Source organism: Haliotis rufescens, unplaced genomic scaffold, assembly GCF_023055435.1.
Source record: "Haliotis rufescens isolate VD_foot unplaced genomic scaffold, xgHalRufe1.0.p SCAF_4, whole genome shotgun sequence".
NCBI lineage: Eukaryota > Metazoa > Mollusca > Gastropoda > Lepetellida > Haliotidae > Haliotis > Haliotis rufescens.
This window is the reverse complement of record NW_025964112.1, coordinates 30481900-30505991: the sequence shown is the minus strand read 5'-3', so window position 1 is coordinate 30505991 and position 24092 is coordinate 30481900. Positions and strand designations below refer to the sequence as shown.

Genomic DNA, 24092 nt, shown 5'->3' with positions numbered 1-24092 from the left:
TGTCAGTTAAGACAAGAGGCGAAAAGAACTGCAACAGTCAGACTGTTACGAACTGGAAGAAATATGTCCGAGAGAAGGCGGCTGTTTCAAATTACGTGGTCAGTTACCGCCAGATTCAAACATTACTTCCCTGATTACGGTAAAACACAGTTGGAAAAATGCTAGTTAGAAAGGAAACCCGAAGACATGAAAGTTGAACCGAGGCGAGCAGAAAAAAAACAGGCGAGCGAGCCTGCACGTTTGCTGTTTCATTCATTCTCGGCCAACGGTTTCAAAGGGTAGTTTGGACAATGCATATGCATGAAAGTCGCTAAATGTCCTGTGCATGACGATACACGTGAGCAGAAAGGGAATTGTTTGTACACAAACGCGCTTTTTTCAGAAATCAGTATAGAACGGACTAATGCAAGTATTTGGGGGCGCTTTACATATTGTTTTGCATAACTATATAGATATGCTACTACAACTGCGACAGTGAGTTGCATGACAATATATATTTATGCATCAAATTGACCGTGTCGCTAGCTCTCCGTTGGGCTTCGGTGACAGCACGTGGAGCCGTACAACCAATGTAAACATAGGATAACTACGAAAAAACAAGTAGATTTAAGTTAACCATTCTTTGACATTTGTTTATGAAAATGTGTAGACTTGTCAAACATGAAACGGATGAAAAGCATATGCAATATCTTGAATGGACTGTGAAAGATGTGACGAATCGTCACATGGCGCTGGCCTGTGGCAGAGGTACTACGCTAGCTGGCTGCCGGCCGCATGGAACTCTGGGTAGGAGAGTGACATTCATTGGGAAATGAATGCAATAACACGTGACCAATTCAGCTAATCAGAATACAGGAATTTCAATGAACACAACGAAAATTTAATTATATGATAATGCCCTGAAAAATAGCGTTTCCCTTATATCATGAATCTACATTGTTTCAAAAAAGAGCAACATTTCATGTTGTAAAGGCGTAAGTTATTTGTCCATTGTCACCTTGGTATTGTGACGTCAAAGTTCTCCTAAATGTTATGACGTCACGTAACTATATGTTACTACTTCATGTCCATTATTCAGCACACTCCGTCGCAGTGGTGACTCAGCATAACACCACTGCCACAGGCTAATTTGCATATCACGTGAACGGACTTTTCTCTTGTTTGTAAACAAACGCGCTTTTTCAGAAATCAGTATAGAACGGACTAATGCAAGTATTTGGGGGCGCTTTACATATTGTTTTGCATAACTATATAGATATGCTACTACAACTGCGACAGTGAGTTGCATGACAATATATATTTATATGTATCAAAGTGACCGTGTCGCTAGCTCTCCGTTGGGCTTCGATGACAGCACGTGGAGCCGTACAACCAATGTAAACATAGGATAACTACGCAAAAACAAGTAGATTTTTACGTATTTGCATACTTTCTCAATGAGAGTTAACCATTCTTTGACATTTGTTTATGAAAATGTGTAGACTTGTCAAACATGAAACGGATGAAAATCATATGCAATATCTTGAATGGACTTTGAAAGATGTGACGAATCGTCACATGGCGCTGGCCTGTGGCAGAGGTACTATGCTAGCTGGCTGCCGGCCGCATGGAACTCTGGGTAGGAGAGTGATTATTCAGTTGAAAGCGCTAGCCAATTAAAACTGTGTTCAATCTTACTCCATTCCACTCTCCTACCCAGAGTTCCATGCGTTCCATGCGGCCGGCAAAATGTGTAGACTTGTCAAACATGAAACGGATGAAAATCATATGCAATATCTTGAATGGACTGTGAAAGATGTGACGAATCGTCACATGGCGCTGGCCTGTGGCAGAGGTACTATACTAGCTGGCTGCCGGCCGCATGGAACTCTGGGTAGGAGAGTGGAATGGAGTAAGATTGAACACAGTTTTAATTGGCTAGCGCTTTCAACTGAATAATCACTCTCCTACCCAGAGTTCCATGCGGCCGGCAGCCAGCTAGCATAGTACCTCTGCCACAGGCCAGCGCCATGTGACGATTCGTCACATCTTTCACAGTCCATTCAAGATATTGCATATGCTTTTCATCCGTTTCATGTTTGACAAGTCTACACATTTTCATAAACAAATGTCAAAGAATGGTTAACTTTCATTGAGAAAGTATGCAAATACGTAAAAATCTACTTGTTTTTGCGTAGTTATCCTATGTTTACATTGGTTGTACGGCTCCACGTGCTGTCATCGAAGCCCAACGGAGAGCTAGCGACACGGTCACTTTGATGCATAAATATATATTGTCATGCAACTCACTGTCGCAGTTGTAGTAGCATATCTATATAGTTATGCAAAACAATATGTAAAGCGCCCCCAAATACTTGCATTAGTCCGTTCTATACTGATTTCTGAAAAAGCGCGTTTGTTTACAAACAAGAGAAAAGTCCGGTCACATGATATGCAAATTAGCCTGTGGCAGTGGTGTTATGCTGAGTCACCACTGCGACGGAGTGTGACTCCATTCATTATTTAATATATATATATATATATATATGTATATATAGATAGATAGATAGATAGATAGATATCTATATCTATATATATCTATATATATATAGATATATATATAGATATATAGATATAGATATATATATATATATATATATATATATATATATATATATATATATATATATATATATATATATATATATATATATATAGATAAAATACAAAAGTCCAAAGATAAGACGTTAGGGCAGGCGTACGACACATACAGAAATAAGTATTGTAGTGGCAGTAAAATGTACAATACATTGTAATTGTATAAAATAATTCAAATATTTCAGGCCATTTTTTGGTTTGAAAGTGTTAATAAAATAGCTTTATTTTATCTTTCTCAGTGCATCATTGTCACATTTGTAAAAGGGGAATATCACAAAATTTGGTGTTTTATTCCCGGCACACTGATGAATGTGTTGACTGAGTGGGATACACCGGCAAGAGGGGTCCCTTATTTGTTGTCGATGGACCCTCACTCTCGCTCTTAGGGTGTCCCCTGTCTGTCCAATGTATTCGGCCTTGCATCCAGCACATTGTATGACATAAATCAAGTTTTTTTAAGCACAATTCATATTTTCACGGACATAGAAAGTTTTTTCCGTCTTTGAATGTAAAAAAACAACATTGTAAAACATGAGGGCGAGTACCACAATTTGGTCTGTTTCACTTTTGTACTGTTTTACATTCTTGTTTTCCATTTGAGAAAGAAGCCCCAGTAAGAATCTGGTTCAGATTTTGGCTCTGTCTTTTACTTTTAATAAGTTTATTTTGTGATATTTTTTGTTTTAGTTCTTAAGACTTATTTAAGGGATACAATGTTTCCCGAACACTTCCAAATATTTCCGGGTTTTGGGGATTAAAGGTTGTAACAAAAGGGAGAACCCTCTCGTTAGGTTTATCTTTAGGTTTTAAAAGATCACAACGGATTTGTGATTTAGCCTTGTTTATAGTTAATGAGTAAGGGACGTTGTTTTTAGTATGACGGGGGTGACAGGAATTGTAATTGAGGTATTGCTTGGAACCGGTTGGTTTGTAATATACATCTGTTTCAATGTTATTGTTTGAAATTGTAACCATTACATCTAGAAACGATATATTGTTATCGCTCATCTCTAAAATAAAGATTAAACTTGGATGGAGTGTCTGTAAAATATCTATCAAACACTGCAGATCGTTTTCATTCCGATTCCACAGAATAAATGGCTGTGTTCTTGTCAATCAACCCCTTGTTTTGCAATTACTTACTCTAATATGATTTTCGCCTGTTAAACGACGATTGCAATGTTTATGTCTGTGTGTTTAACCTCTGGGTGCCGATTTTCTTTTCTTACACACATTTTCCTAATGGGGCCTTTACACATGATGGCGACCTTTGTGGCTCCCGTGTGCGACCATAAAATTTGCCAGGTCGTCGTTGGAGGCTCAAAGGAGGCAGAATGGTTGCCTAGGTCGTTCCAAGGTGGTACACAGGAGGTTCAGACATCGCCATGGACGCCATGGTCGCCTTTTTTTTTTATTAACGTGTTCAAAACAGTCGCACAAAGGTCGCCGAGGAGGTTGGTTGCTCAAAGGTGGCTCAAAGGAGGCAGAAGGGAGGCACAAGCATTGTCGTTGTTGCAGAATGAAGGCACAGTGTTCGTCTAACGGTCGCCATGTAAAAGATGCGTTCTGCTGAAATATTTTCCCGGCAATCATGGCGATTCTTCTGCCTCCCTTGTGCCTCCTTTGGGCGACCAACAGCGTGCATTGAACGATGACTGCGGCGACCGCCGTGCCTCCATTTGGCGACCACGGCAACCCTTGAGATACCATGGCAAAGATTCTGCCTCTTTTCTGCCTCCTGTGAGCTACCTGTGATTGTCATTGTGATTGCAGACGCTGAACAACTCAAGCAGTTACTGCTGAACAACTGCTGGAGCAGTTACATAGAAACGTGAATATTAAATTTCCTATTTGATGGTGTAAAGTTAACTGCAAATATTAAACCGGTTTAAAAGAAAATACACTTCTAAGTGTTGTCCGAGAATTTATTCTGCGTTGAAAAACAGTAAATATCTCCGCTTTTTATCGTACACCGATAAAAACACTGTGCGACGATTTGATTTTATTTTAGAAGCTTTACGGAAACTGTGTGCGAACAAAATACTGCCAAATATCTGAACGACAGAACTATGTATCAAATAGAGTTATATGCTTACGTATAACGACATACATTCAATGCCAAAAATAGCATTGAAGAACACTGATTTTTCTCTATGACGTCAAAAGGCGACAGAGAGGTTACACACGTACTAAAAAAGGGGGGCATAACTCCACTATACTTAGCACTAGTTTATTGTAACTCAGGTCACTTGGTGAGAATTAGCTGTGGGTAAGGATAATATATTTTCGTGGTGTTTTGTTCACGAGGAACCAAACTATTCCAACACAAATATAGATAAAGAAACTGTATACGTTTATTTATATAAAAAAAACCATAAGAAATGATGAAATCGTACTTTATAAAAAAGAGGTAATAGAGAAATGGATGGCCCTATCTAACCTATAACTTAGTCCTTAGATTTCAACATTCTCCTGAATGTGTAAGTGTAATTTGACTAACGTTGCACCATTATTAATGGAGCTCTAGCCTTATCATCAAATGTAATGGAATACCAAAAATAACACCATTCTGTTTGACGTCATGGCTGGTTTTATGGCTCTGATAACGTCGGAGAAAGACAACAATGGTATTTTGATTGATATATATCTCTCCTAAATTTCGTTCATGGTATGGAAAATCTCGATGTGTAAAACGGAATTTGACGCCTTTTCGATACAAAATAAAATGACTGCTTTCACCAAGTAAATAATGTCTTGAATATGTAAACAATTCCAAGACAATTCTTTCGGAAATGTGTGCATATATTTTAACGTAAAATATTATCCATTTTGTTAAAGAAATATATTCAGTTTTAGTTATTAAATAAAATGAAACAGCTATTCAAGGACAATGGTTATATGAACTTATAATATTGACTATTACACATCCCAAGAAATACGTACATGCTGCAGTTACATTTACACTTCATCTTGCAACACTTGTCCAAAGGAAAGAAATATTGTATTCGACACTAAACAATGTTCAAACAAACAGGAGATTATCAAAGGTTCGTTCATACATGTTGTTGCCTATATTTACGTATGATATCATTTTGAACATTGACAAATATCCAACGTGAAATTAAGTGTGTGAAAAAATGTATAAAAGATATGCAAAATCTAACATCACAACTGAAACTGTAAACAGCATGATACAATGATCGTGTGCACTCTCTTTCAAGGACCTTCACCTCAAAGAAATTACCTAATATGTACAACAATGTTGACGTATGTCATCACAACCTGTGACAGACCTATACTAAATGGTGCGTTCACTGTCAACAGTACGCGAGATTTTACGAGGGGACTTTCGTTGATTCAGGGATCGTATATGCATAAATGTGACGTGTAAGTAATCAGAAACATTCTGACAATCTATGTACTGTTATTTGCTGTTATAATTTTCATTGAAACAAACCGAAAAAGTCACAAATTCCGATAAATACCGTTGTCGTGCGTGATTTTGCGTCAGTCATGGCGTCACACAGGTCGGTAACTTTGACAATTTGTTGAAAATATCAAATCATTACAATGTATCTATTTTAAATGCCCTAGCTTTTCCTACGATTCTCTTCCCATGCATATTCTGAAAATGTTGAGCCAATATCTTGAATGAATAGAAGAATGGATCTCTCAAAATATGAGAAAATGCTACACTGTGTAAAATCTGTATTTTGCTTTGTTTACATTACACACAAGTGCAGTTTTTCGAGCACAGCGTTCGTTTTCACACCTAACTTTGTATTGGTGACAAAGACCATTGGTCATTTGATTCTAAAATGTTTGAGGAATTCAAGGATGTGTGTATCTCAGGTAAGTTTGAAATAAACGTGATGTTACAGGCGCCTTATAACCGGTGTACCTGAAACGTGATTTTGTAAACACTAGCCAATATGGCGGAAAGTTCCCTTCGGCGTTCGTGTTTGCGTATATAGGGGTATCGAAGACGTTTTGGAATGATCTTTGGTGATTTCATCAAAGACAGATACCCGTGATAACTAATATGCTATTTTTGAAATTCATTTCTCCGAGTAAATATCCGATGATATCACAGAACAGGAAATTTCCCACTTTATTCAAAACTGTGAGGTGTATTTGTGTGGGTGATGTATTTTGAATTTTGTTCGACTTCAAAGTGAGGGGTTATAGAGGAGGGACATATATCTCCCTGTGGCATCCAGGGGGTAAAAATGTGCACAGGTATATAGTGTCTGACTTCATGAAGATCCGACAGCCAGGTACATAGTCTTCCATCTATCATTCTCTTCTGCAGATCATGTTCAGAGAACATAGAGCACAACGACACTGCGACGAATTGTTTCTGTTTGAAACACGAAACTTTTACTTTTGCACAAAATGAATTCAACAAATGAGGCACATATGGTGAAACTGTCGGTGGAATTTATACCACACCGAAAGTGCGACAACATTTCATCACTACGTTCTATCAATGGCAACGTGTGCTATTGCTTTTTGTCACCACAAAAACATACAATCTACATATGGTGATTTCCAAATGTAATTGCATATGTCATTTATCTTATTTTATTCTTTGAACCGGCAGAAAATATCAAAAGAAATTTCTTTTTCCAGAAGTAAATCGTTCGATCATGTTGATCTTATTCAAACCACTCATGTGGCTGTACCTGACTTTGTATAGTGCGCCTTGTTTTCCCACGATGTCTCTTACAGCTCCATCTTCGAAAATGTCTTATAGCAAGATGTAGGTCGTGTTTTAAATCCATCCTAATGCTATCCTCATATTTGTTATGAGCTATCTCACAGCGCGGGTACATAGTGCCGGACTGTCCCATCAGCCATGTGCCAAATGAGATACAATAAGCCTAACAGGGGTAGCGTCACTTCTTCAGTACAAATGAGATGAGAAAAACAAACGTAAACACATCGTGCACGTGCAGACCAGTCCAACAAGATATTTTCTATGCGACACCAGTTGTGTTCACAAGCATACGGCGTCGCCTAACGGGGCCTTCCGAAACAACTCGTCCGTACGTGTGCACAACATGCCACCTTTTGTTCAGGATAGACCTCCTTTCATTTTACTTTCCAAGTTACTTTAAAGTCGCATTTCACTCAACCTAACGAGAAAAGTTTGATTGTATATGCATATGGATATAAAAATACGTGGCATGACAATTTAATTGTCGAAAATAACATTTACAAGAAATGTTAACCCTTGCAAGCAAAAGCTTAGGACGTATTTGTGTAGCAGAGGCGCATGTACACCACCTTTCAATCCAGCTCACAGACAAGACTAGGTGTGCCCTTCATTTACCATTCACTTCAGAGGAGAGAGAACAGACGCTACTGAAAATAAACCAAAATCTATGTAATCTTATAATCATGAGCCAATCAAGTGGTGAGATTGTTTCCACTAGCACTCGCCTGCCAATCAGCTTTGAAGTAAGTGAATCAAGTGAGACCATTACAGTCACCTGTCTTGCTGACGATGCAGGAGCTACAGTAGCAACACATGCCACCGTAGGGATAAACTATATTCCACTTTAATAGATCCTCGATATGCCCCATCCGCGTAACAACTTCTTGTAACATCATTCAGCTAATGTGGTAAACAATCAGGGTCAAATTCAGGATAAAGAGGAATCAGTAAAACAACACATCTAACGTGTGTGGAAGACGAAGTCCATGTTCTCTTGCACTGCCCAACTTATAATGACGTGCGACAGGTTTTATTAGATAAATGTAATGAAGTGTGGTGTGGTTTTAAAGATGAATGTGATATTGTGAAAGTTTGTTTTATCCTGGCCAGTCCAAGTGTTGTAACGCTGAGTGCCAAAACCTGCAAGGCAATTTTACAGCTGCGTAGTAATATTTTATATAAAGCCTAGTATATTTTTTAATTTGCATATATGTTGTACAGAATTTTATCTTCGATAATGTTTTTAAACTATGGTGATACTACTTCTAGTAGTTTGTCTCTCATAACTCCAATAGGAGTGGCTCATTTAATTTTATGTTATTTTTATAGCATTTTATATGTAAATTGAGGCGAGACATAAATAAACAGTCTGTCTGTCTGTCTGTCTAACTTCTACATGTATCTCCACTCCAGTATCTGTTCCTCTGTCCTCTGTCCTGTGGTATGTAGCTTTGCATAATTTCACTTCTGTCACGTACTGAACGCGAAAAGTTCTTGCCGTTTAGTACATCTGTGAATTACAGGAACTACAAAGCTCTGAAAACATCTGCAACGTATGTATTACAGGCTGTTCCTAAAAAAAGGTTTACTAGTCAAATATGGCTGTAAAACAAAACGCTGTAATGAACTGATATATCAACTTGATGGCAAAAATATTGTTATCATTGATAAAATGCAAACTCCTTCTATTAATGAAAACACGTCTTCCCTCAGCTCGACTAGACATCGGTTTGTTTATTCAGCGTAAGTGCAAATATTTTGTTAAAAGCAGAACCATTTTAATCCAATTAGAAGTATGACTGCGGTTCTAAAGGCAACCACTCCTTATCAGCTATCATGTTCACTACATGTTTATTAAAAAAACATGACAATCTGAGTGCATGAAGCTTTATTTATCCATTCATCTGAAATCTTATGTATATTTATATACATTCAGCTAAAACTTACACTTACGAATAATATATGCTCTAACCTTTTAGTGTTGCAATATATACACATGCACACGCACGCGCACGCGCTGATATAATCTCTATTAGTATGTATCCTGGATTTGGGAAGTTTTGACACTAAAGCATACACCCAAAACATCCTCTGTTTGGAAATGACTATGTTCTACTCCTTCATCCTGTGTCAGGAATGAGGCGTTTCAAAGGAAAGGACATCAAGAGACTCATATGAAGAAGCTACGTTCCACAGGTTTACGGTATTCCACTACAATACCTAGGGGTGGACAGTAGCGGGGAAGGCAAGGGATACAGAAATGCACATCACTATTATGACGATAGCACAATGAAATGATGTTTAACTATTACGAGTGTGTCACGTTTATAATTCATGAATTATAAGTTATACTTCTAATAAAATCTTATATATGTCTTGAGAAGACACATATGTCATGGTTGAATGCTAGATAAGATAAAAATGTAGACGATAACTTCATAATGTCGGAATGTCAATGAAGCACCCTATGGGAACATGGCTAGACGTAAGAGAACAGTTGCAGCTTCACTCAATACTGTGAATCACAGGCCAAGATGTTAACCCGTCTTCACAGGTCGTATTGGCGGACCGAGTGCCAGTTACTTCAATATGTTTGCGTGAGGGGACCGTCCTTGTTTTACAAGAAGGGAATGTTCAAATGTCACAAACTATTCCCTGTAGTGTTGTGTACATAAACATGTGCAGCAGCTTACCGCTAGCAGAGTATACATAAGCGGTGAACGTTACCACAACATCACATCACCATTAGGTGACATTTATATCTGCCGAAATGAACATAGAATCATGGACACTGAATCACGAACATAGATAGCTGTGCGGGAATCGCAGAGAAAACGCCACTGTAATATGAATAAAGACAGTTGTGTGAGACTCACACAGAGAACGCCACTGCCACATGCACATAGGCAGTCCCGCGGGATTCACACCGAAAACGCCACTGAAACATGCGTATAGACAGTTGTGTGGTTCTCACAGAGAGGACGCCACTGTAACATGAACCTAGATACTTGTGTGGGACTCACAGAGAGTACGGAAATGAAACATGAACATAGATAGTTGTGTGGGACTCACATAGAGAACGCCACTGAAACATGAACATAGATAGTTGTGTGGGACTCACATAGAGAACGCCACTGAAACATGAACATAGATAGTTGTGTGGGACTCACATAGAGAACGCCACTTAAACATGAACATAGACAATTGTGTGGGACTCACATAGAGAACGCCACTGAAACATGAACATAGATAGTTGTGTGGGACTCACATAGAGAACGCCACTTAAACATGAACATAGACAATTGTGTGGGACTCACATAGAGAACGCCACTGAAACATGAACATAGATAGTTGTGTGGGACTCACATAGAGAACGCCACTTAAAAATGAACATAGACAATTGTGTGGGACTCACATAGAGAACGCCACTGAAACATGAACATAGATAGTTGTGTGGGACTCACATAGAGAACGCCACTTAAACATGAACATAGACAATTGTGTGGGACTCACATAGAGAACGCCACTGAAACATGAACATAGATAGTTGTGTGGGACTCACATAGAGAACGCCACTGAAACATGAACATAGACAATTGTGTGGGACTCACATAGAGAACGCCACTGAAACATGAACATAGATAGTTGTGTGGGACTCACATAGAGAACGCCACTGAAACATGAACATAGATAGTTGTGTGGGACTCACAAAGACAACGCCACTTAAACATGAACATAGACAATTGTGTGGGACTCACAGAGAGGACGCCACTGAAACATGAACATAGACAGTTTTGTGGGACTCACATAAAGAACGCAACTGTAACATACATATATATACTTGTGTGGGACTCACACAGAGAACGCCACTGTAACATCAACATATAGATTGTTGTGCGTGACTTACAAAGAGAACGCCACTGTAACATCAACACATATAGTTGTGTGGGACAAACAAAGAGAACGCCACTGAAACATGAACACGGATAGTAACTGTTGTGTGGGACTCACACAGAGAACGCCATTGAAATAATGCATGTAGATAGTTGTATGGCACTCAGAGATAAGCCACTGAAACATGCATACAGAAAACTACGTTTATATCGAACACGTTTTTAAGGAACTGACGGATCTATCGAACTTACTCTTTAGTCTCGACCATCAGCTGAATATATGCTATATGTAAACTATGGTTAAAACGAACACAGTCTGACATTATTGTCCCTTTGAGTTGTTATAACAGTAGTTTAGTGTAAAAACAGTTGATTTCTCAATGATCATCACTGCCACTGTACTAAAGGTAGGATGCTACGATTAATCACTGCCACGGGTTGGTCAGATAGGCGCAGAGATCGTCAATGTCAAGAGAAAATAGGTTGTGTAGTTGGATTAAATCAAAGATCGGCATTATCACTTGGAAATGGTTGGTGGGATCAACGCAAAAATCGAAAGTTCCTTTCTTACATGTGGTAAGATTAATACAAAGGCTACCAGATGTTATAGCATGAACTGCAGTACAGATCGGAGGAAGAGAGTCAAGGGAAAATGTGATCCTTAATAGCTCGCAATTAGGCAGAGGAACTTGTACGTGATGTTTCTTTATACCTTGCCTAACAGATCCAACGTCGAAATATAATCTAAGTACTATGTTTATCTTGTCATTTCCCGTAAACCATAGCTGAACTGTTCTCCTTGGGAATGATTTGCGGAAAATCCGACGAAGCTGCTGAATAACAATCTAATTTAACTCGCAGATAGGACACTCTTAAATATATAGGATATTAATATGATATATTAACCATTGACATATCTTTAGCACACTGACATGCGAAATAATAATGCAGGCGATATTAAACAACCGACTTGACGGCCGCTTCACCCAGGCTGATAGTATTCAGATTAAGATTATTTATTCTCATGAAACGACCCGTGGTGGTACCAAAGGAGACACTTCTACTATTACATATACAGTACATTACACGGTCGTTATGGTAGCAATACGTTACTTCTTTAGGGTGTAATGTACAATTTGCAATAACTTTGGACATATTTTTTACGTTATAGAATGTTCTGGGACACCGTAGCATTTTACATTTTTGGACCACACATAGAAATTCGAATAATAATCTCCATGGTTACCCAGTGGTTAGAAGTTCTAAAAGTTAAGATTGAGTAAGAGAGTGATTAAAGGAATATCAAATATCTTTCAAACATATGCACGTTCTTAAAGGCCAAGATTGTACAAATTGACCTTTGACACATATCCACCTTAATGCACAGCCTATTAGAATTGCCGATGTGAAAGCAGATACTACAGCTAATGCATCTCTCTAATACAGTAGACGCTAAAAACACAATCACTCACAGTGACCAGGCTAATATATCCCTCTGATTCAGTAGACGCTAAAACACAATCACTCACAGTTATCAGGCTCATTTACCCCTCTAATACAGTAGACACTAAAACACAATCACACACAGTGAGCAGGCTAATATATCCCTCTAATACAGTAGACGCTAAAAACACAATCACTCACAGTGACCAGGCTAATATATCCCTCTGATACAGCAGACGCTAAAACACAATCACTCACAGTGACCAGGCTAATATACCCCTCTGATACAGTAGACGCTAAAACACAATCACTCACAGTGACCAGGCTAATATATCCCTCTAATACAGTAGACGCTAAAACACAATCACTCACAGTGACCAGACTCTCATTCAATAGACGCTAAAACACCATCACTCACAGTGACCAGGCTAATATATCCCTCTAATACAGTAGACGCTAAAACACAATCACTCACAGTTAGCAGGCTAATATACCCCTCTAATACAGTACACGCTAAAACACAATCACTCACAGTGAGCAGGCTAATATGCCCCTCTAATACAGTAGACGCTAAAACACAATCACTCACAGAGAGCAGGCTAATATATCCCTCTAATTCAGTAGACGCTAAAACACAATCACTCACAGTAAGCAGGCTAATATACTCCTCTAATACAGTATACGCTAAAACACAATCACTCACAGAGAGCAGGCTAATATATCCCTCTAATTCAGTAGACGCTAAAACACAATCACTCACAGAGAGCAGGCTAATATACCCCTCTAATACAGAAGACGCTAAAACACAATCACTCACAGTGAGCAGGCTAATATGCCCCTCTAATACACTTGGCGCTAAAACACAATCACTCACAGTGACCAGGCTAATATATCCCTCTAATACAGTAGACGCTAAAACACAATCACTCAGAGTGACCACGCTAATATACCCCTCTAATTCAGTAGACGCTAAAACACAATCACTCACAGTGAGCAGGCCAATGTATCCCTCTAATACAGTAGACGCTAAAACACAATCACTCACAGTGACCAGACTACTATACCCCTCTAATTCAATAGACGCTAAAACACAATCACTCACAGTGAGCAGGCTAATATATCCCTTTAATACACTAGACGCTAAAACACAATCACTCACAGTGACCAGGCTAATATACCCCTCTAATTCAGTAGACGCTAAAACACAATCACTCACAGTGAGCAGGCCAATGTATCCCTCTAATACAGTAGACGCTAAAAGACAATCACTCACAGTGACCAGACTACTATACCCCTCTAATTCAATAGACGCTAAAACACAATCACTCACAGTGAGCAGGCTAATATATCCCTCTAATACAGTAGACACTAAAACACAATCACTCACAGTGACCAGACTAATATACCCCTCCAATTGAGTAGACGCTAAAAGACAATCACTCACAGTGACCAGGCTAATGTATCCCTCTAATACACTAGACGCTAAAACGAAATCACTCACAGTGACCAGACTAATATACCCCTCTAATACAGCAGACGCTAAAACAAAATCACTCACAGTGACCAGGCTAATATATCCCTTTAATGCAGTAGACGCTAAAACACAATCACTCACAGTGACCAGGCTAATATACCCCTCTAATTCAGTAGACGCTAAAAAACACAATCACTCACAGTGAGCAGGCCAATGTATCCCTCTAATACAGTAGACGCTAAAACACAATCACTCACAGTGACCAGACTACTATACCCCTCCAATTGAGTAGACGCTAAAAGACAATCACTCACAGTGACCAGGCTAATGTATTCCTCTAATACAGTAGACACTAAAACACAATCACTCACAGTGACCAGACTAATATACCCCTCCAATTGAGTAGACGCTAAAAGACAATCACTCACAGTGACCAGGCTAATATATCCCTCTAATACTGTAGGCGCTAAAACACAATCACTCACAGTGACCAGGCTAATATATCCCTCTGATACAGCAGACGCTAAAACACAATCACTCACAGTGACTAGGCTAATATATCCCTCTGATACAGCAGACGCTAAAACACAATCACTCACAGTGACCAGGCTAATATACCCCTCTGATACAGTAGACGCTAAAACACAATCGCTCACAGTGAGCAGGCTAATATATCCCTCTAATACAGTAGACGCTAAAACACAATCACTCACAGTGACCAGACTCTTATTCAATAGACGCTAAAACACAATCACTCACAGTGACCAGGCTAATATATCCCTCTAATACAGTAGACGCTAAAACACAATCACTCACAGTGAGCAGGCTAATATACCCCTCTAATACAGTACACGCTAAAACACAATCACTCACAGTGAGCAGGCTAATATGCCCCTCTAATACAGTAGACGCTAAAACACAATCACTCACAGAGAGCAGGCTAATATATCCCTCTAATTCAGTAGACGCTAAAACACAAACACTCACAGTGAGCAAGCTAATATACTCCTCTAATACAGTATACGCTAAAACACAATCACTCACAGAGAGCAGGCTAATATATCCCTCTAATTCAGTAGACGCTAAAACACAATCACTCACAGTGACCAGGCTAATATACCCCTCTAATACAGAAGACGCTAAAACACAATCACTCACAGTGAGCAGGCTAATATGCCCCTCTAATACACTTGACGCTAAAACACAATCACTCACAGTGACCAGGCTAATATATACCTCTAATACAGTAGACGCTAAAACACAATCACTCAGAGTGACCAGGCTAATATACCCCTCTAATTCAGTAGACGCTAAAACACACTCACTCACAGTGAGCAGGCCAATGTATCCCTCTAATACAGTAGACGCTAAAATACAATCACTCACAGTGACCAGACTACTATACCCCTCTAATTCAATAGACGCTAAAACACAATCACTCACAGTGACCAGGCTAATATATCCCTCTAATACACTAGACGCTAAAACACAATCACTCACAGTGACCAGGCTAATATACCCCTCTAATTCAGTAGACGCTAAAACACAATCACTCACAGTGAGCAGGCCAATGTATCCCTCTAATACAGTAGACGCTAAAAGACAATCACTCACAGTGACCAGACTACTATACCCCTCTAATTCAATAGACGCTAAAACACAATCACTCACAGTGAGCAGGCTAATATATCCCTCTAATACAGTAGACACTAAAACACAATCACACACAGTGACCAGGCTAATATACCCCTCCAATTGAGTAGACGCTAAAAGACAATCACTCACAGTGACCAGACTAATATACCCCTCCAATTGAGTAGACGCTAAAAGACAATCACTCACAGTGACCAGGCTAATGTATCCCTCTAATACAGTAGACGCTAAAACACAATCACTCACAGTGACCAGGCTAATATACCCCTCCAATACAGTAGACGCTAAAACAAAATCACTCACAGTGACCAGGCTAATATATCCCTTTAATACACTAGACGCTAAAACACAATCACTCACAGTGACCAGGCTAATATACCCCTCTAATTCAGTAGACGCTAAAAAACACAATCACTCACAGTGAGCAGGCCAGTGTATCCCTCTAATACAGTAGACGCTAAAACACAATCACTCACAGTGACCAGACTACTATACCCCTCCAATTCAGTAGACGCTAAAAGACAATCACTCACGGTGGCCAGGCTAATGTATCCCTCTAATCCACTAGACGCTAAAACGAAATCACTCACAGTGAGCAAGCTAATATATCCTTCTAATACAGTAGACCCTAAAACGAAATCACTCACAGTGACCAGACTAATATACCCCTCCAATTCAGTAGACGCTAAAAGACAATCACTCACAGTGACCAGGCTAATGTATCCCTCCAATTCAGTAGACGCTAAAACGAAATCACTCACAGTGAGCAGACTAATATATCCCTCTAATACAGTAGACGCTAAAACACAATCACTCACAGTGACCAGACTAATATACCCCTCTAATTCAGTAGACGCTAAAACACAATCACTCACAGTGACCAGACTAATATACCCCTCCAATTCAGTAGACGCTAAAAGACAATCACTCACAGTGACCAGGCTAATGTATCCCTCTAATACAGTAGACGCTAAAAAACAATCACTCACAGTGACCAGACTAATATACCCCTCTAATACAGTAGACGCTAAAAGACAATCACTCACAGTGACCAGGCTAATGTACCCCTCTAATGCAGTAGACGCTAAAACGAAATCACTCACAGTGACCAGACTAATATACCCCTCTAATACAGTAGACGCTAAAACACAATCACTCACAGTGACCAGGCTAATATATCATTCTAATAAAGTAGACACTAAAACACAATCACTCACAACGAGCAGGCTAATACATCCCTCTGATACAGTAGACGCTAAAACACAATCACTCACAGTGACCAGGCTAATATACCCTTCTAATACAGTAGACGCTAAAACAAAATCATTCACAGTGACAAGGCCAATATATCCCTCTAATACTGTAGGCGCTAAAACACAATCACTCACAGTGACCAGGCTAATATATCCCTCTAATACAGTAGACGCTAAAACACAATCACTCACAGTGACCAGACTAATATACCCCTCTAATACAGTAGACGCTAAAACACAATCACTCACAGTGACCAGGCTAATATACCCCTCTAATTCAATAGACGCTAAAACACAATCACTCACAGAGAGCAGGCTAATATATCCCTCTAATACAGTAGACGCTAAAACACAATCACTCACAGTGACCAGACTAATATACCCCTCTAATACAGTAGACGCTAAAACAAAATCACTCACAGTGACCAGGCTAATATATCCCTTTAATACAGTAGACGCTAAAACACAATCACTCACAGTGACCAGGCTAATATACCCCTCTAATTCAGTAGACGCTAAAAAACACAATCACTCACAGTGAGCAGGCCAATGTATCCCTCTAATACAGTAGACGCTAAAACACAATCACTCACAGTGACCAGACTACTATACCCCTCCAATTCAGTAGACGCTAAAAGACAATCACTCACGGTGGCCAGGCTAATGTATCCCTCTAATACACTAGACGCTAAAACGAAATCACTCACAGTGACCAGACTAATATACCCCTCTAATACAGTAGACGCTAAAACACAATCACTCACAGTGACCAGGCTAATATATCATTCTAATAAAGTAGACACTAAAACACAATCACTCACAACGAGCAGGCTAATACATCCCTCTGATACAGTAGACGCTAAAACACAATCACTCACAGTGACCAGGCTAATATACCCTTCTAATACAGTAGACGCTAAAACAAAATCATTCACAGTGACAAGGCTAATATATCCCTCTAATACTGTAGGCGCTAAAACACAATCACTCACAGTGACCAGGCTAATATATCCCTCTAATACAGTAGACGCTAAAACACAATCACTCACAGTGACCAGACTAATATACCCCTCTAATACAGTAGACGCTAAAACACAATCACTCACAGTGACCAGGCTAATATACCCCTCTAATTCAATAGACGCTAAAACACAATCACTCACAGAGAGCAGGCTAATATATCCCTCTAATACAGTAGACGCTAAAACACAATCACTCACAGTGACCAGACTAATATACCCCTCTAATACAGTAGACGCTAAAACACAATCACTCACAGTGAGCAGGCTAATATATCCCTCTAATTCAGTAGACGCTAAAACACAATCACACACAGTGACCAGGCTAATGTATCCCTCTAATACAGTAGACGCTAAAACACAATCACTCACAGTGACCAGGCTAATATACCCCTCTAATACAGTAGACGCTAAAACACAATCACTCACAGTGACCAGACTAATGTACCCCTCTAATTCAGTAGACGCTAAAACACAATCACACACAGTGACCAGGCTAATGTATCCCTCTAATACAGTAGACGCTAAAACACAATCACTCACAGTGACCAGGATAATATACCCCTCTAATACAGTAGACGCTAAAACACAATCACTCACAGTGACCAGACTAACATGTTCTTCTAATTCAGTAAACGCTTAAACACGATTACCTTTTTTGAGCAGGCTCATATACCCCTCTAATACAGTAGACGCTAAAACACAACCACACACAGTGAGCAGGCTAATACATTCTTCTAATACAGTAGACACTTAAACACAATCACTCACAGTGAGCAAGCTAATATATTCTTCTAATACAGTAGACGCTAAAACGCAATCACTCACAGTGAGCATGATAATATATCCATTTAATATAGTAAACGCTAAAACACAATCACCTTCAGTGAGCAGGCTAATTTACCTCTTATACAGTAGATGTTAGAACACAATCACTCACTATGAGTTGATCAATATACCCCTCTTATACAGTAGACGCTAAAGTACAACCGTCTACCACAACCGCCAACCACAAAGTGTCACAACCATGACAATGATGTGAGACATAAAGCATGACTATATGACTAGCATTACGAACAGTTTCTCGGGCACTGGCGCGTCAACGAAACATACATTTTTCGAAAAGCAGTGAAATTCAGTGGCCTATTTCCCCCTAGGTCAATACTCCAGTGTCGACAAAGGTTCCCAAAGTGAGTATCATGTTGTTAAGTTTTCCTTCGTTCGTATTTCTACTTTTGAAATGTGTATTAAAAGGCGTTGACCATCGCAATCGGCAATATGCCAGTCATACAACGGCGACATGGATATATTTGTAGTCGAGTTGGGATCCGACAAATCAATGGTTTACGTAATAGAGAAATCATGAGAAATCATTCTCTATATGTTTGCGTAATGACCTATAGCTGTGTCAGTGTTACTTGTTAAAATGCACGTTCGGAATGGCCAGTGAACTCCTGGCTCAGAATCAACTGCAACAACAATAGCGTGATGTCATCATAATGGTTTAAACAATTACTATCGTCAACGACTGGTTTTAATCACACGCAGTCAATCAAGACAACGAGCCTCATCACTAGATCAAGTTCAGTCGTCTCTTACCACAAGCAAAAGAGTAATGGGGACTTATTTTCACGTTTTAAATATTGTTGGCATAATCATTGAATCATAATGATATTTGTTATTAAATAAATCGTCACTCACGTGATATGAAATATATCAATACTCGGAGAAAAGCAACGGAATGTTAATCGACCTGTGCAGATGTATATCGAGTCTGTGGTGAGATTGTCTCACATTAATACGAGTAACATCATCTCATCAGTTTACTGCAGTCTTGTACAATTTCGCTCACTTGTGTTTGACAAATGCTCTTTAAAGAAAGTTTTTTTTAACCTGAGTGCTTTAGCGATGTCATCTTTATTGAAATGCCTCTTTGATTTCGACCCAAATTTATCTTTACCAAAATATCAACAAATCTTTACTGCTAAATCCCACATTGCTCCGACGGTAATTCCTACTACAGTTTTCGTGAGGGTAATATTTTTATATCGGCTCTCCAATTATTGGTGTTGGTTACTGTCCTGCTGGGAGACGTCATCACGAGAGGTTTTATTGTTTAAGTATATAGTTACCAGCCTCTAGTAGCCATGCTGCTTTCAAGAAGTGTAATTGTGACTGTACCGTCAGCATATTCCTTCCCAGACGCTGCTGTAGTGAGAATAGACTTTAAATGCAAACTTGTCTGTAAACTTGTCTGTCCGCTACAACACATTGGGCACAGAACCACGCCTATCTGTAAACCAATGCTGTCTAATGGTGATCACCTCGACAGCTTTGAGTAACTACAAATGCAAGTGTAACAAGCACAACGTGAGTTCCTTAATTAAAACTATGAAATACACTAATCAACGGTACACTTTTTTATACTGTAGTACATTCGTTCTTGCTGACTGTACAGGGGACCGTATTACGTTCGTCGTCGCATTGAGACTACGCAAGTAACAGCTTACAAATCTTGGATCATATCCTTATCTGCCAAAGTATTTTCAGTGTAAACACATCTAGAGGAAGCGATATATGTTGTCAATTTGTTGTCCACAGACTGCGACCTTTGCTCGCCATGCCGACATATGCAGATACAAATAGAAACGTTAACTTACCCAAAATATCCATGTGGTGTTGGCACGAGAATGAACACTAAAAATACCGAAGTAAGTATCTTCTTAAAGCACAAATACATGGTGTCCAGAGAGACTCGTCGTCGACATGACGGATATGCGCCGCGTTACTTAGTCAAGTACGCAACAGGTAACTGTAGGCTCCTCACAAACTTCTGTCAATATGCCTACTCACATGTCACCCATGTATTAAAACACAATTTGCTTGACACTACTGTGACAGGCATTTACAATACTAAACTTGAAGCTTCACAAATCAATTGTTGTTGCTGTAAATTACTCGCTCGTATGGGAAGCAATCCACCGCACCTTGAAATATCCTCTGTGATTCACGTTCTCTACCCAACGGATGACAACGATTAATCCGGTATAGAGGAGCGAGCCTGGTGTACCTTAGCTGTATATAGATCAACATCCAATTCCTCAGCAAAATACTTTATCCATAACATCCTTTGTATTTGAAAATGCCAGAAAGTTGCAGCCGTCCAAATATCACTGTTTCGGACTGGATGTGGTACACGTTAATTCAAGATAAGCCACCAACATCGCTAATAGAAAACCCAACATCCTTATCCATCATCTATCAAATGATGTTGTCACGAGCTGGATGCGGCCCCTCGCGGCTACATGTCTCTGATGCTTCACTCGCCCGCCGATTACAGCAAGAATTTAGGATACTTCGCTGTCAGGTACTGCTGGAGGAGTTCGCATAGAGGTAGGGCTGTTCTCAACAGAATCCGACAGGACTTTCTCTCTACTGATTCCAAGAATGTTTTTATTTCTGTCACGTTCGCGTCAAAACATTGTTTTACTGGTAACATGCGTTTGTTCAGTTGTAACAAAATGAAGCCACTTAATTACCGTTGCCTGAAAGTATTCTTGAACACTGATGCTGTTTCCACGAAATAGAGTGGTGATTGAAGGGCACATTACTTGCCTGTTTGAATCCTCCGTGTAGTGAAATTAAAGTGTTAAAAGATGATGCTAGTATGCAGCCACCGGAACTACAAAATAATGAATGCATGCCTAATGCCCAGGCGCTCATGGCTTACATTGGAGCAATTATGTCGCTTGGCCGCGACCGTTTAATGGCTTTTGCAAGCAGCTTGAGTTGGGAATGATAAATGAAAATTAAAGGGGCACTCCTATAACAGCGTTACTGCCTTTCAGTCACGCCGCTAATATTGTTGCTGTCAGTCATCTTGACGTGGAAAACCTGTTCCCTATACACGCGCTTGTTCCATACGAGTTAAGTAGTTGAGCCAGGGTGGGAGAAATTACTTCATTGTAAACACGGGTGAAAATCCACCCATGCAGAAAATAGTGTTTGTATTCACCAGTAACAGTGGTCTATTTAGCTTCCACACGGCCACGCCAGTGTCGATTTCATCGTCAACAGAACGTCATTCTGTTCTGAAATAGATCTGTGTAGAGAAGCAATTAACATGTTCCCGCTAGCTTTCAGCTTACCTGCAACCGTGTCCCAGCCGGCCGCAAACCGGTCACTCGCCGTACCCTCTCCTATTATCTACACTCATCTCTTATGATGTTGTCGGCGACACTCTACGCTAAGAGTTTATTTTCACACAGACGTGCAGTTTGCCGCTACCTGAGATTTAGCTTCATACTTAAATTTTCTTTTTCTTATACTTTTTTCATACACATTTCCCCAATATTCAATGTAGCTGTCATACAATGTTCGCTTTAGTTACAGGAATGTAGGAATAAATACACGTGTAATTACTCAAAACTGTAAGCCTGTTTCATGGACACTCACGTCAGATAATGCCAGTTTTACTGTCATAAATACGAAAAAACTGCGAATTGCCACAATCCTGTTATCATACCAGGTCATTCAAAATGAAGACTAATTAGAGCCCTTTGCCCGTCACTGAATAGTGTGGCCTTTTGACGAAAATACACATCCTAATCTAGTATACTGTAAAAGAGTAATACAAATCCTAGTCTCTTTGTCCCTGAAAACAGCAGTACTGTAAAAGAGTAATACATAGTCTACTCTATTATTACTGTAAAACAGTAATACAAAGCATACTCTATTGATACTGTAAATCATTAATGCAAAGCCTACTCTATTGATACTGTAAAACAGTAATAGATAGCCTGCCCTAGTGTATTGTAAAACCGTACTACATAGCATACTCTATTGTTACTGTAAAACAGTAATGCATAGCCTACTCTATTGATACCGTAAAACAGTAATACATAGGATACTCTATTGATACTGTAAAACATTGATGCATAGACTACTCTAGTGTACTGTAAAACAGCAATACATACCCTACTCTAGTGCATTGTAAAACAGTAATACATAGCATACTCTATTGTTGCTGTGAAACAGTAATACATAGCCTACCGTATTGATACTGCAAAACAGTAATGCATAGCCTTTTCTAGGGTACTGTAAAACAGTAATACTTAGCATACACTGCTGTACAATAAAACAGTAAAACGTAGCCTACTCTACTGTGTTATGAAACAGTAATACATAGCCTGCTCTATTGCTACTGTAAAACAGTAATACATAGCATACTCTATTGATACTGTAAAACATTAATGCATAGCCTGCTCTAGTGTACTGTAAAACAGTAATACATACCCTACTCTAGTGTATTGTAAAACAGTAATACATAGCATACTCTAATGTTACTGTAAAACAGTAATGCATAGCCTACTCTTTTGATACCGTATAACAGTAATACATAGCATACTCTATTAATACTGTAAAACATTAATGCATAGCCTACTCTAGTGTACTGTAAAACAGTAATACATACCCTACACTAGTGTATTGTAAAACAGTAATACATAGCCTACCGTATTGATACTGTAAAACAGTAATGCATTGCCTACTCTAGTGTACGGTAAAACAGTAAAACATAGCTGCTTTGTTGTTGCTGTCAAACAGTAATACATAGCCTATTCACTTGTGTTGTAAAACAGTAATACGTAGCCTATTTATTGTACTGTAAAACAGTAATACATAGCCTTTTATGTTGTGTGGTAAAACAATAATACATAGTCTACTCTATTGTTGCTGTAAAACAGTAATACATAGCCTACTCTCGTGTACTGTAAAACAGTAATACATAGCCTACCCTATTGTTGCTGTCAAACAGTATATAGCATACTCTATTGTTACGGTAAAACAGTAATGCATAGCCTACTCTCGTGTACTGTAAAACATTAATACATAGCCTACTCTACTGTTACTATAAAACAGTAATACATAGCATACTCTCTTGTTACTGTAAAACAGTTATACATAGCTTTCTCTATTGTTACTGTAAAACAGTAATACATA

General features: G+C 39.1%; 1 protein-coding gene across 1 annotated transcript in view; it reads right to left on the bottom strand.

The window, feature by feature from the left end:
• LOC124119866 (protein Wnt-9a-like) overlaps window positions 1-21846 on the bottom strand; it is a 66005-nt gene extending 44159 nt beyond the window's left edge. Inside the window, exon 1 of the mRNA XM_046482528.2 lies at window positions 20753-21846. Within this exon, the coding sequence (XP_046338484.1) occupies window positions 20753-20832 (80 nt within the window). The 5' untranslated portion in view covers window positions 20833-21846. The remainder of the gene's footprint in view (window positions 1-20752) is intronic.
• Between the last annotated feature and the right edge of the window lie 2246 nt (window positions 21847-24092).